Below are 15761 nucleotides of genomic sequence, written 5' to 3'. Positions count from 1 at the left end.
GGTCGTTCCGAGGAGAAGCAGAACGGCTGTCTGCCTATGTAAACAAGGCAGATCGCCATTATGCCAGTGAGGAAAATGGAGATCTTGTATTTCTGCTAAACAGAAACACGGATCTCTGTTTTCCTCCAGTGTCAGTATTCCCCCTACAGTTAGAAAGCACTTCCTAGGAGCACACTTAAAATGGGGTTGTAAACCATCGTGTTTTTGCATCCAATGAAAAAACTTCTGACAGTGACCGCCCCCCCCCCCCCCCCCCGTTTTACTCACCTGACTGCCTTTGAATGCTGGGTGGAGACGCGCTATACCTCTCTGTCCGGGGTTCTTGGCTCTTGATTGGACAGATTGATAGCAGTGCATCCATTGGCTCTCGCTGCTGTCAATCAAATCCAATGACGCAGGTGCTGGGGGGCTGGGCCAAGTCATACATTCGGCATCTATGGACACAGATTGCTGAACTCAAGAGCGCGCCCACAAAATAACCACCCCCCCCCCTGGGAATGCGCTTCTCCTAGGGGGTTTTCCGATGCATGAAGGAGCTGATAGCTGGGGGACCCCAGAAGAGGAGGATCGGGGCCACTCTGTGCAAAACGAACTGCACAGTGGAGTCAAGTATGACGTGTTTGTTATTTAAAAAAAAAAAAACACAAAGCTTTACAATCACTTTAACCCTTTGGTCACCCCTAATGTTAACCCCTTCTCTGCCATGTATACAGTGACATTTAGGTGGATTCAGAAAGACTAAGGCCCCATACACACGGGAGAATTTATCCGCGAATACGGTCCAGCGGACCGTTTCCGCGGATAAATCCTCTCGAGGATTTCAGCAGATTTCTATGCGATGTCGTGTACACACCATCGCATTGAAATCCGCGCCGAAATCCTCTGGCGATGACGTGTCGCGCCGTCGCCGCGATTATGACGCGGCGACGTGCGCGACGCTGTCATATAAGGAATTCCACGCATGCGTCAAATCATTACGACGCATGCGGGGGATCCCTTCGGACGGATGGATTCGGTGAGTCTATACAGACCAGCGGATCCATCCGTTGGGATGGATTCCAGCAGATGGATTTGCTTGGCATGTCAGCAAATATTCGATCTGCTGGAATCCATCCCAGGGGATAAATATCCGCGGAAACAGATCCGCTGGAGTGTACACACCATAGGATCTATCCGCTGAAACCCATTTGCTGGGATTTATCTGCGGATGGATTCTATGGTGTGTACGGGGCCTTAGGCTGGCGTATCAGTAGATACGCCAGTCTAAGTCTGAATCTGCGCCGACGCTAATTTAAGCGTATTCTGGTAACCAGATACGCTTAAATTAGGCTCAGATACGAGCGGCGTATCCTAAAGTGTACTTTTTAGGCTGGCCGCTAGGTGGCGCTTCCATTGCGATCGGCCTAGAATATGTAAATGAGTAGATACGCCGATTCACGAACGTACGCTTGCCCGACGCAGTAAAGATACGCCGTTTACGTAACGCACTTTCAGGCCTAAAGTTATTCCATCAAATAGCTGGAATAGTAATGTTAAGTATAGCCGTCGTTCCCGCATCGAAATTTGAAAATGTTATGTCGTTTGCGTAAGTCATCCGTGAATAGGGCTGGATGTAATTTACGTCCACGTTGAAACCAATACGACCGTGCGGTGTACTTTGCCGCAATGCACACTGGGATATGTACACGGACGGCGCATGCGCCGTTCGTAAAATACGTCAATCACATCAGGTCACCCTCCATTAACATAAAACACGCCCCCTCAGCCGAATTTGAATTAGCCGCGCTTACGCCCACCCGATTTACGCTACGCCGCCATAACTTGGCAGGCAAGTACTTTGTGAATCATGTACTTGCCTCGCTAACTTACGGCGGCGTAGTGTAAACACGATGCACTAAGCCGCCGCAAAGTTAGGGCGGTCTTTGTGAATCTAGCTAATTGTATATATCTTTTTTTTTTGCACTGATCACTGTATTGGTGTCACTGGTCCCCAAAAAGTATCACTTAGCATCAGATTTGTCCGCTGCAATGTCGCAGTCCCGCTAAAATTCGCTGATCGCCATTACTAGTAAAAAACAATAAAAAAATAAAATCAGGCCAATAAAGTAATGTTTATAGGGGCCTTTACAGTGTTGCATGATTCTCCTTGGTCGCAGCACAACGCATGCTGTCTGCGCTTTGTACTGGTATACAAATGGTTAAAATTGTGAATGCACAAAGTCGTCTTCCCAGAGCTGAGGACAGAGAAATGTTCAGCTCTGCATTTAATGAGAATAGAATAGTAGAGACTGGGAGGATGAGATCAGAGCCATATCCCCGGGGGATTACATTACACATGTATATTGCTAAGAGCACACCGAGGCTTTCCGGAGAGAATAGATTCTACAAAGCAGGACGGAGCTCACATTTTACATGACACAGCTGAAAGGACGATGTGTGCAAGGCAGCCAATCAATATGTTTTACTGATCCGCCATGATTTGTATGAAGAAGAGCGGCCTGTCCATTGATTCTCACCATTACCCCCAGATCCGGCTTTATATTCTACATACAGGAACTGCCCACGTTGTATTGTCATTTATATTACAAGTGTTCTTATAGAAAAAGGATATGAAATAGAGAACTGAGCGTAGATAAAGCATTATCTATACTATCTATATATCTATACTACTATACTATACTATCTATATATCTATACTACTATACTATACTATCTATATATCTATACTACTATACTATATAATATCAATACTATCTATATATCTATACTACTATACTATACTATATATCTATACTACTATACTATACTATATAATATCTATACTATTATACTATACTATATAATATCTATACTATTATACTATACTATATACTATCTATACTACTATACTATACTATATAATATCTATACTACTATACTATACTATATAATATCTATACTATCTATATATCTATACTACTATACTATATAATATCTCTATACTACTTATCTGTCCGACACTGATGCCGCGTACACACGATCGTTTTTCGGCATGAAAAAAACGAAGTTTTTCCAACTTCATCATTAAAAACGACGTTGCTGTTAATGTTGAAACTAATGACGTTGCAAGGACGTCATTAGTTTCAACATTAACGTAAATGGCGTCCAGCGCCATTCACGGACGACTTACGCAAATGACGTGAAATTTCTAATTTAGACGCGGGAACGACAGCCATACTTAACATTGGCTAGACCACCTAGAGGGCAGGTTTAGTTTTATGCCGCGTATCTCTACGGAAACAACATAAATTTACAGCAACGGGCAAAGCGTACGTTCGTGAATCGGCGTAACTAGTCATTTGCATATTCTACGCCGACCGCAATGGAATCGCCACCTAGCGGCCGGCCTAGAATTGCAGCCTAAGATCCGACGGTGTAAGTCAATTACACCTGTCGGATCTTTGGGAAATCTATGCGTAACCTGATTCTATGAATCAGGCGCATAGTTACGACGGACGGACCTCAGAGATACGACGGCGTATCACGAGATACGCCGTCGTATCTCTTTTGTGAATCTGCCCCGTTGTTTTTTTTCATGCTGAAAAATGATCGTGTGTACGCGGGATTAGACACATAGGCCCGGATTCACATAGAGCGGCGCATCTTTGTGCCGGCGTAGCGCATCTCATATGCGCTACGCCGACGTAACTCTGAGAGGCAAGAGCAGTATTCACAAAGCACTCGCTCCCTACGTTGCGCCAGCGTAACGTAAATTGGCCGGCGTAAGCCCGCCTAATTCAAAGTAGTGGGCGTGATCCATTTAAATGAAGCTTGACCCCATGCAAATGATGGGCCGAACGAAAGGCGCATGCGCGCGCATGCTCAGAATCACGTCGAATTTACGCCCTAAGATACGACGGCTCAATGCCTACGACGTGAACGTAACTACGCCCAGCCCCATTCACATACGACTTACGTAAACGACGTAAAATATGACGGCTGTTCCCTGGTCCATACCTTAACATGACTTACCCCTGCTTTATGAGGGATAACTTTACGTCGGACGTACGACTTACGTAAACCGCGTATATGAATGCGCCGGGCGCAAGTACGTTGGTGAATCGGTGTATCTCCCTCATTTGCATATTTGAATCGTAAATCAATGGAAGCGCCCCTTGCAGCCAGCGTAAATATGCGCCCACGATACGACGGCGTAGGAAACTTACGTCGGTCGGAAGAAGCCTATTTTCAGGCGTATCTAATTCTGTGGGCACGGCGCACAGATACAACGGCGCACATTTACACTTATGCGGCGTATCTCGAGATACGTCGGCGTAAGTTCTACGTGAATCCGGGCCGATATTCTCTTCATAAATGCTGGTAACTGAGATGTGTTCAAAATAACAGATTTATATCATCAAATCACTCTGATATACCCCCATTCAGCAGACCATTCCCCCCCCTGAGCTATACATTATGCTGTACTGTACCCTATATGGCACACCAATCCACTCTGTACACTGTGCTGTACATTCTATATTTTACAACACTTTACTCTGTACACTGTGCTGTATATTCTATACTTGTCACCGCTTCACTCTGTACACTGTGCTGTACATTCTATACTTGTCACCGCTTCACTCTGTACACTGTGCTGTACATTCTATACTTGTCACCGCTTCACTCTGTACACTGTGCTGTACATTCTATACTTGTCACCGCTTCACTCTGTACACTGTGCTGTACATTCTATACTTGTCACCGCTTCACTCTGTACACTGTGCTGTACATTCTATACTTGTCACCGCTTCACTCTGTACACTGTGCTGTACATTATGTATTTCACACCGTTTTACTTTGTGTACTCTTCTATACTCCATACTATGCCCACTATGACTACGGGTAAATATGTCTTTAGATAACCCATGCCAATCTTTTTCTGGGACCAGGGCCATCTTAATGCAAGGGCACTCCTGGGCACTGCCCAGGGGCCCCAGGTACATGGGGGGGGCACAATAATCTTGCATTGCATCATACTTGCCAACTGTCCCAGACTTGCTGGGACAGTCATGCTTTTTACTAAACTGTCCCGATGTGGTCGTGTCACGGGAAGCGTCCCACAACCTATACTGTGCCCGCCTGATCCCAGTATTCTGCCCTTCTGCATTCCCCCTGTACAATTTGTTTGCTTATGCCGCGTACAGACAATCAGATTTTCTGACAAGAAAACTGTGGATTTTTTTTCCGACAAAATGTTGGCTCAAACTTGTGTTGCATACACACAGTCACACAAATGTTGTCGGAAATTCTGAACATCAAGGCCCAGATCCACAAAGAACTTACGGCGGCGTATCTATTGATACGCCGCGTAAGTTCTACGATGCGCCGTCGTATCTTTGTTTTGTATTCATAAAACAAGATACGCCTGAATGTGGGCTAGATCCGACTGACGTACGTCTTAGTACGCCGTCGGATCTTAGGTGCATATTTACGCTGGCCGCTAGGTGGCGCTTCCGTTGATTTCCGCGTAGAGTATGCAAATTAGCTAGATACGGCGATTCTCAGAACATACGTCCGCCCGGCGCATTTTTTTACGTTGTTTGCGTAAGGCTTTTTCCGGCGTATAGTTACCCCTGCTCTATGAGGCGTACGAAATGTTAAGTATGGACGTCGGGCCAGCATCGAATTTTCCGTCGTTTACGTTGTTTGCGTAAAACGTTCGCGAATAGGGCTTTCCGTAAATTACATTCACGTCGTCTAGGCATTGAGCGGGCGTAATTTAATTGGAAAATTCGACGTGATACTGAGCATGCGCCGTTCGAAAAAAGCGTCATTTACGTGGGGTCATGCTTAGTTTACATAAAACACGCCCCCCTGTTCCTCATTTGATTTAGGCGCGCTTACGCCGGAACATTTAGGCTACGCCGCTGTAACTTTAGAGGCTAGTGCTTTGTGAATACAGCACTTGCCTCTCAAAGTTGTGGCGGCGTAGCGTAACTACGATACGCTACGCCCATTTAAAGTTACGCCTAACTACGTGGCCCCAAGAATGCGGTGACGTATAACACGTACAACGAGATTAAGTTCAATGATTCCGAGCATGCGTAGAATTTTTGTGTGTCGAAATTGCATACAGACGATCGGAATTTCTGACAAGAACTTTTCCAGTCGGAAAGTTTGAGAACCAACAGAAAATGTCTGATGGGGCCTAGACACGGTCGGAATCAAACTTTTCTTGTCGGAACTTCCGATCGCGTGTACGCGGCATTGGGATAAAGATCACAATTCTCTCAGCGTAACATCATCTTTCATGTTATACAAAAAAAATTGGGCTAACTTTACTGTTTCGTTTTTCCCCAAAAAATTGCATTTGAAAGACCGCTGCGCAAATACAGTATGACATAAAATATTGCAACAACTGCCATTTTATTCTCTAGGGTTGCCGCTAAAATATATATATTTAATTTTTCTAGCAAAAAAATATGATTTTAACTTGAAACCAACACGTGTCATAAAAAGCTTTAGTCATTTAGGGGTTAAACTTCCCTCATTTACAGACTGAAGTTAATTCCTTTGATCTAAAGAACAAAACGTTATAATGTTTATAGCTCAGCGGCTGGGGAATGTTGTGATACTTGGCAGACAACCTGTTTTTTTTTTGGCAGCTGTCGGCTTGAGCAGAGAACTCTGCATAGAATCGGGAAAATTATTTGTTAAGATTGGGAGGGGGAAAGAATCGCGATCTCGATTCTTAACGATTAATCGTGCAGCTCTACTGCACGCTTACGTAAACGGCGAACGCACCACACATGTGAGGTAATGCCGTGAATGTTATAGCGAGAGCAATAATTCCAGCTCCACACCTCCTGTGTAACCTAAACTGTAATCTGTAAAGGCTTTTAAAGTTACATAGTCAGCGTGAAAAAAGACACAAGTCCATCCAGTTCAACCATAAAAAATAAATAAATAAAATAAAAAATATCGTACAATCCCATACACCCAATTCTATACCCACAGTTGATCCGGAGGAAGGCAAAAAAAAACAGCAGAGCATGATCCAATTTGCTACAGCACGGGAAAAAAATCCTTCCTGATCCCCCGAGAGGCAATCGAATTTCCCCCGGATCAACTTTACCTATAAATCTTAGTTATATTATGTACATTTAGGAAAGAATCCAGGCCTTTCTTAAAGCAATCAACTGAGCTGGCCAGAACCACCTCTGGAGGGAGTCTGTTCCACATTTTCATAGCTCTTACTGTGAAGAAACCTTTCCGTATTTGGACATATTTAGGTAGATTCAGGTACAGTTAGGCCGACTTATCAGTAGATAAGTCGACCTAACTCAGAATCTACGCCGACTTATGTTTAAGCGTATGCTCAAACAGAGATACGCTTAAACATATCTAAGATAAGGCGGCTTGCGCCGTCCTATCTTAGCTTGCAATTTTTCGGATGGCCGCTAGGTGGCGCTTCCATTGCGGTCGGCGTAGAATATGTAAATGAGTTGATACGCCGATTCACGAACGTACGCCCGGCCGCCGCAGTAGTTTTACGCCGCTTCCGTAAGGCATTAGCAGGCCTAAAGTTATTCCACCTATTAGGTGGAATAACAATGTTAAAGTATGGCCGCCGTTCCCGCCGCGCGATTCAAATTTTTTACGTCGTTTGCGCAAGTCGTCCGCAAATCGGGATTTACGTCGTTTACGTCCACGTCGAAATCAATAGTACTTAGCCGCAATGCACACTGGGAAATGTAGGCGCCCGGCGCATGCGCATTGAAGAAAAAGCGTAAAAAACGTGAGGTCAAGCCTCATTACCATCAAACACGCCCCCCTCCAACACATTTGAATTTGGCGTCCTTACGCCCGCCCGCTTTAGGCTACGCCGCCGTATATTAGCAGGCAAGTACATTGAGAATCATGTACTTGCCTAGCTAACTTACGGCGGCGTAGCCTAAACAGGCTAAGCTACGCCGCCGCAAGTTTAAGCCTTCGTACCTGAATCTACCTAAAAATCTCTTTTCCTCTAGACGTAAAGAGTGCCCCCTTGTCACCTATGGAGATATTTATGCACCGCAGTTTGGTGCCCTTCCACGGGCGTATGCTATTTTAAAGTTTGACATGTTTGGTATTTATTGACTCAGCATAACATCATATTTTTTATAAAAAAAAAAAAAGCATTATATTGTGTTTTTTTGTGCATTAAAATTCATTAAAGTGTATTTTTTCCAGAAAATTCGCATTTGAGACCTGCTGAGCAAATATTGCATCACAAAAGTATTCAACATCCACTATTTTATTCTCAAGTGTCTCTGCCTAAAAAGTATATATAATGCTTGTGGGTTTTACGCAAACAAATGATGTTTTGGAGAGAGATATCAGAATTGGCCTGGACTGAAAGGGGTTAAGGATTGGTGAGCTTCCTATATATTAAACTTTTGATGTTGGGTTTAATACTGCTATAGTTACATACAGATAGCTGGATTCAGGTAGTTGAGCCTAACGTTAGGCAGGCGTAGCGTATGGCATATACGCTACGCCGCCCGTAAGTTAGAGAGGCAAGTGCTGTATTCACAAAGCATTTGCGTCCTAAGTTACGGCGGCGTAGCGTAAATGTGCCGGCCTAAGCACGCCTAATTCAAATTGTGAAGAGGTGGGCGTGTTTTATGCTAATGAATAGTGACCCGACATGATTGACGTTTTTTACGAACGGCGCATGTGCCGTCCGTGGACATATCCCATTGCGCATGCTCCAAATTACGCCGCAAATACTTATTGGTTTCAACGTGAATGTAAATTACGCCCAGCCCCATTCACGGACGACTTACGCAAACGACGTAAAAATTGTAAAATTCGACGCGGGACCGACGTCCATACTTAACATTGGCTGCGCCAGCTTTTTGGTGGAATAACTTTAGGCCTGAAAACGCCTTACGTAAACGGCGTATCTTTACTGCGACGGGCAAGCGTACGTTCGTGAATAGGCGTATCTCGCTGATTTACGCATTCTAGGCGTAAATCAGCGTACACGCCCCTAGCGGCCGGCCTAAATAGACAGTTAAGATACAACGGCGCCCGCGGTCGTATCTTAGCTAGATTTAAGTGTATCTCAATTTGAGAATACACTTAAATTTACGACGGCGCAGATTCAGAGTTACGACGGCGTATCTACTGATACGCCGGCGTAACTCTCTCTGAATCTGGCTAATAGTTACATGAGGTTGAAAAAAGACACAAGTCCAACCTATGTGTAAATATAATGGAATGGAGGGATCTTACTGATGGATTATTCTAATGCTGCGTACACAGGATCGGAAATTTCCGACAAAAGTTTGATGTGAGCTTTTGGTCGGAAATTCCGACCGTGTGTAGGCCCCAGTGGACTTTTTCTGTCGGAATTTCCAACAGCAAAAATTTGAGTGCCGGTTCTCAAATTTTCCGACGGGTAAAGTTGTTGTCGGAAATTCCGATTGTCTGTATGCACAGACGCGCAAAAAAACACACACACATGTTCGGAATCAATTTGACGCATTCTTGGAATCAATTTGATGCATGCTCGGAATCATTGAACTTCATTTTTCTCGGCTCGTCGTAGTGTTGTACGTCACCGCATTCTTGACGGTCGGAATTTTGTGTGACCGTGTGTATGCAACACAAGTTTGAGCCAAAATTCTGTCGGGAAAAAATCCACGTTTTTCTTGTCGGAATTTCCGGCATAAGACCTACTACTCAAATATCAGGTCCACCATCTTGTAAATAAGCTTGTTGAAGTCCACACTAACCCAGCCAGCCGTAGACGAAATGAAGGTCAGCGAGACATCCAATGCAATAAACAACCAATGACTGCAAATCAATGAATACTCACTGAATTTTTTGGCGTTGGATTTCTTTGCACTGTCGCCCATGGTGCCACCTTTGAAGTCCTGAGACGAATGTGCTGAAGATGGTCTAATCCGTGTTACTACATGCGGTTTCCTTGCCCCAATAACCGTGAACTTTTCTCCCAGGGTGCAGCTTCCCCCCTCAGTAAAAAGTCCTCATTCTGCACCATGCTGCTATCTGACTCTCCTGTGGTTTGGGGGCCGAGCTTTTCAACCACAAGATGAAGTGTGCAGGGAGGAGCTGCTTTCTGGTAATGATGTCTATCTGTAAGGTGGAAATCTTTTGATGATGAAAGGTCCCCTTTATGTGTCACCTCTGTCACCTTTGGCCTTTTGTTTTGGGCAGCACTATCTGATTGGCCGTGGCATATTTTGCAGTCCATGCTTCTTTTGGTACAATTCTTGCTATTTTCTGTAGCTAAGTACATCTTACAAAGTCTGTGGTGGTGCTAATCTCCACTTCCGTTTTAGTTCTGCCTGTACTAGCTTCCTGTGAGATGTTAGAAGAGGCGTTGTATGTTCAAACTGTAGTATGTCAGAGGAAACCGATCACGGGTTAAAACCAGGTAGAAAGTAAAATCTAAAAGACCGATGAGAGTCCAGGGATAATTCCCAAATGCCCAACTCTGGACTCCTTCCTATGCCATACCTATCCCTCTACCAGCATGTGCTTTTTTTATTTAAACTGCATCTAAAAACTTTTTTGTAGTTAGGCAGAGGGTGTGGATTTGTTAAATTCTCTGTCAGGCTATCAGGGTTGTCTCTGTCCTCACTGGAATCGTCCCAGTAGCACTTAAAGTGAGGGGAAATCCAAAATGTTCGGTTGTCACTGTGTTGCAGGTGAAAACCCTGTCGGGTCTCCTAGGACTTTCAGTACCCACAGGATCCCTGCCAGATCTTCCAGTGTTCCTAAGACCTCCAATACCCACAGGATCCCTGCTGGGTCTCCGAGGATTTCTAGGACCTCCAGTACCCACAGGATCCCTGCCAGATCTCCCAGTGTTCCTAGGACCTCCATTACCCACAGGATCCCTGCTGGGTCTCCGAGGATTTCTAGGACCTCCAGTACCCACAGGATCCCTGCCAGTTCTTCCAGTGTTCCTAGGACCTCCAGTACCCACAGGATCCCTGCTGGGTTTTCCAGGATTTCTAGGTCCTCCAGTACCCACAGGATCCCTGCTGGGTCTCCCAGGATTTCTAGGACCTCCAGTATCCACAGGATCCCTGCCGGGTCTCCCAGGATTTCTAGGACCTCCAGTACCCACAGGATCCCTGTCAGGTCTTCCATTGTTCCTAGGACCTCCAGTACCCACAGGATCCCTGCTGGGTCTCCGAGGATTTCTAGGACCTCCAGTACCCACAGGATCCCTGCCAGGTCTTCCAGTGTTCCTAGGACCTCCAGTACCCACAGGATCCCTGCCAGGTCTTCTAGTGTTCCTAGGATCTCCAGTAACCACAGGATTTCTGCCAGGTCTTCCAGTGTTCCTAGGACCTTCAGTACCCACAGGATCCCTGCCAGGTCTTCCAGTGTTCCTAGGACCTCCAGTACCCACAGGATCCCTGCTGGGTTTTCCAGGATTTCTAGGTCTTCCAGTACCCACAGGATCCCTGCTGGGTCTCCCAGGATTTCTAGGACCTCCAGTACCCACAGGATCCCTGCCGAGTCTCCGAGGATTTCTAGGACCTCCAATACCCACAGGATCCCTGCCAGGTCTTCCATTGTTCCTAGGACCTCCAGTACCCACAGGATCCCTGCTGGGTTTTCCAGGATTTCTAGGTCCTCCAGTACCCACAGGATCCCTGCCGGGTCTCCCAGGATTTCTAGGACCTCCAGTACCCACAGGATCCCTGCCAGGTCTTCCATTGTTCCTAGGACCTCCAGTACCCACAGGATCCCTGCTGGGTCTCCCAGGATTTCTAGGTCCTCCAGTACCCAGAAGATCATTGACAGGTGTTCCTAGGACCTCCAGTACTCACAGGATCCCTGCCAGGTCTTCCAGTGTTTCTAGGACCTCCAGTACCCACAGGATCCCTGCTGGGTCTCCGAGGATTTCTAGGACCTCCAGTACCCACAGGATCCCTGCCAGGTCTTCCAGTGTTCCTAGGACCTCCAGTACCCACAGGATCCCTGCCAGGTCTTCCAGTGTTCCTAGGACCTCCAGTACCCACAGGATCCCTGCCGGGTCTTCCAGTGTTCCTAGAACCTCCAGTACCCACAGGATCCCTGCCAGGTCTCCCAGGATTTCTAGGACCTCCAGTACCCACAGGATCCCTGCCAGGTCTTCCATTGTTCCTAGGACCTCCAGTACCCACAGGATCCCTGCCAGTTCTTCCAGTGTTCCTAGGACCTCCAGCACCCACAGGATCCCTGCTGGGTCTCCCAGGATTTCTAGATCCTCCAGTAGCCAGAAGATCATTGACAGGTATTCCAGTGTTCCTAGGACCTACAGTACTCACAGGATCCCTGCCAGGTCTTCCAGTGTTCCTATGACCTCCAGTACCCACAGGATCCCTGCCGGGTCTTCCAGTGTTCCTAGGATCTCCAGTACCCACAGAATCCCTGCCGGGTCTTCCAGGATTTCTAGGTCCTCCAGTACCCAGAAGATCCTTGGCAGGTAATCCAGTGTTCCTAGGAACTCCAGTACCCACAGGATCCCTGCCAGGTCTTCTAGTGTTCCTAGGATCTCCAGTACCCACAGGATTTCTGCCAGGTCTTCCAGTGTTCCTAGGACCTTCAGTACCCACAGGATTCCTGCTGGGTCTTCCAGGATATCTAGGTCCTCCAGTACCCAGAAGATGCTTGGCAGTTATTCCAGTGTTCCTAGGACCTCCAGTACCCACAAGATCCCTGCTGGGTCTTCCAGGATTTCTAGGTCCTCCAGTACCCAGAAGATCCTTGGGAGGTATTCTAGTGTTCATAGGACCTCCAGTACTCACAGGATTGCAGATGGGACTTCCAGGATACCTAAGCACTCCAGTGCCCTCAGGATCCCTGCCGGGTCTCCCAGGATTTCTAGGACCTCCAGTACCCACCAGATCCCTGCCAGGTCTTCCATTGTTCCTAGGACTTCCAGTACCCACAGGATCCCTGCCGGGTCTTCCAGGATTTCTAGGTCCTCCAGTACCCAGAAGATCCTTGGCAGGTATTCCAGTGTTCTTAGGACCTCCAGTACTCACAGGATTGCAGCTGGGACTTCCAGGATACCTAAGCACTCCAGTACCCTCAGGATCCCTACTGGGTCTTCTAGGATTTCTAGGACCTCCAGTACTCACAGGATCCCAGCTGAGACTTCCAAAATTCATATGAATTCCAGTACCTACAGGATTCTTGCTGGGTCTCCCAAGATTCCTAGGACCTCCAGTCCGATCCCTGCAGGGTCTTTCAGGATTCCTAGGACCTCCAATACTCACAGGATCCCTGTCCAATCTTCTAGGATTCCAGGACCTCCAGTACATATAGGATCCCAGCTGTGAATTCCTAAGATCTCCAGTACTCACAGAATCCCTGCTAGGTCTTCCAGGATTTCCAAGATTACTAGGACCTCCAGTACTCACTAGATACCTGCTGGGTTTTCCAGGATTCCTAGACCTCCATTACCTCTTCCAAAGTTCCCAGAAATTATGCTGGGCATGTTCCCTGTATTCCAGTTGCCTGTTTATTGCCTACCTGTAGTGACCTGACTCCTAAGAGCTAAAGTGCTTTGATACCTGCCAGGTGACTGTTTACTGCCCACCTAGATTGACTTGACTACTTGGTCCACCAAGACACCTGCCTAGACCTGACTACTCTCTCACCTTACCCAACCCCTGTCTGGACCTGACTACTCTCTTGTTTGCTGCCTGCCAAGACCCCTGTCTGGACATGATAATCATTTTGCTGGACCAGACCACTCTCTTGCCTGCCTCAACCTTTTGCCTGGACCTGACTATTTTTCTTGCTGCTCGCCAGGACTCCTGCCTGGACATAACTACTCTCTCACCTGCCAGAATCTCTGCTCCACCTAACCCCCAGAGCTGCCAAATAAACTACTTTAAAAACCTGTGTAGTGTTTTTTTATTGACATTTTTCTACCACCAGGTGAATGGGTAGGGGTACGATGTACCCCATACTCATTCACATAGGGTGGGGGGCCGGGATCTAGGGGCAAGAAAGGTAAGTGCAGGCGGGGGAGAAGGGGGGCAATCTGGCGGCATTTTAGGGGCAAAATGGAGGCAATTGATGGGCACAGTGGTGACAATGGCAAGGCACAGTGGCTGTGTTTGGCATGGCACAGTGGCGACAATTGATGGGCACAGTGGTGACAATGGCATGGCACAGTGGCGACAATTGATGGGCACAGTGGCTGCGTTTGGCATGGCACAGTGGCGACAATTGATGGGCGCAGTGGCTGAGTTTGGCATGGCACAGTGGCTGCGTTTAGCATGGCACAGTGGCGACAATTGATGGGCACATTGGCGACAATTGATGGGCACAGTGGTGACAATGGCATGGCACAGTGGCTGCATTTGGCATGGCACAGTGGCGACAATTGATGGCACAGTGGCTGCGTTTGGCATGACACAGTGGTGACAATTGATGGGCACAGTGGCATGGCACAGTGGCGACAATTGATGGGCACAGTGGCAACAATGGCATGGCACAGTGGCTGCGTTTGGCATGGCACAGTTGCAAAAATGTATGGCACAGTGGCTGCGTTTGGCATGGCAAAGTGGCGACAATTGATGACATGGCACAGTGGCGACAATTGATGACATGGCACAGTGGCAACAATTGATGGCACAGTGGCTGCGTTTGATGGCATGGCACAGTGGTGACAATTGATGGGCACAGTGGCTGCGTTTGATGGCATGGCACAGTGGCTGCGTTTAATTTTATGGCACAGTGGCTGTGTTTGATGGGCACAGTGGCTGCGTTTGATGGGCACAGTGGCGGCAATTGATGGGCACAGTGAGGCTGCAATTGATGTTTGTTTTTTTTTCGTTTGTTTGTGCCCACCCAAAATTTTTGAGCACCAGCCACCACTGGATCTCAGATCTGTCAATAAAGAGGACCTCTGCCATTGCCCAAACTATCACAGGGGAGCAATAGCAATAGAAGTTGAATGAAAAAATACATTAAAGAAAATGTAAATACATTTATTAAAAAAATAAGAGTTTAACCCCCTAAGGGCTGCCCCACGTATTTATACTGCGGCAAAATCACGTACCTGTACGTTATTTCTATCTTCAGGCATGGGGCGCACGCGTGCGCGTCACTGGAGACCCGCTTTTGTTGTGACTGGACACAGTGAAAGCTAATCAGTGGGTCTGGCAGACCTGATGTCCTCTGGGACCCGCCGATTGTTCCCGAAGCAGACAGAACGGCGATCTGCCTATGTAAACAAGGAAGATCGTTGTTCTGTGAGATTGTGCTTTTCTGCTAAGCACGGATCTCTGTCTTCCCCCAGTCAAAGCATCCTCCACTGATCAACATACGCTTATTGGGATTTTTTTTTACCGAAAACATGTAGTAGAATACATAAATTGATAAAGAAATATGATTTTTTACTTTTTTTTATTGGGTATGTCTTATAGCAGAAAGTAAAAAACATATATATTTTTTTCAAAATCGACGCTATTTTTTTGTTTATAGCGCAAAAAAAATAAAATAACGCAGAGGTGATCAAATACCACCAAAAGAAAGCTCTATTTGTGGGGAAAAAGGACATACATTTTATTTGTGTACAGTGTCACACGACCGCGCAATTGTCAGTTAACGCATCGCAGTGCGTATCGCAAAAAATGGCCAGGCCAGGATGGGGGGTGAACCTTCCGGAGCTGAAGTGGTTAAAGCTCCCCATTCCCCCTTGCTTGCGCGTGTCGTTCCCGCACATATATGTAAACTGTGGCCCAGATTCACGT

The 15761-nt window shown here is 46.7% G+C and overlaps 2 protein-coding genes across 2 annotated transcripts in view; both read right to left on the bottom strand.

The window, feature by feature from the left end:
• Window positions 1–10533, bottom strand: part of SH2D3C (SH2 domain containing 3C) — a 126729-nt gene extending 116196 nt beyond the window's left edge. The window contains exon 1 of the mRNA XM_040324762.1: window positions 9845–10533. Within this exon, the coding sequence (XP_040180696.1) occupies window positions 9845–9884 (40 nt within the window). The 5' untranslated portion in view covers window positions 9885–10533. The remainder of the gene's footprint in view (window positions 1–9844) is intronic.
• A 1268-nt stretch (window positions 10534–11801) lies between these two features.
• Window positions 11802–13316, bottom strand: LOC120914600 (collagen alpha-2(I) chain-like). Its single transcript, XM_040325281.1, has one exon. The coding sequence runs from the start codon at window positions 13314–13316 to the stop codon at window positions 11802–11804; it is 1515 nt and encodes a 504-aa protein (XP_040181215.1).
• Between the last annotated feature and the right edge of the window lie 2445 nt (window positions 13317–15761).

Source organism: Rana temporaria, chromosome 9, assembly GCF_905171775.1.
Source record: "Rana temporaria chromosome 9, aRanTem1.1, whole genome shotgun sequence".
Lineage (NCBI taxonomy): Eukaryota > Metazoa > Chordata > Amphibia > Anura > Ranidae > Rana > Rana temporaria.
The sequence above is the reverse complement of the archived record's forward strand: the minus strand, read 5'-3'. Positions and strand labels throughout refer to the sequence as shown.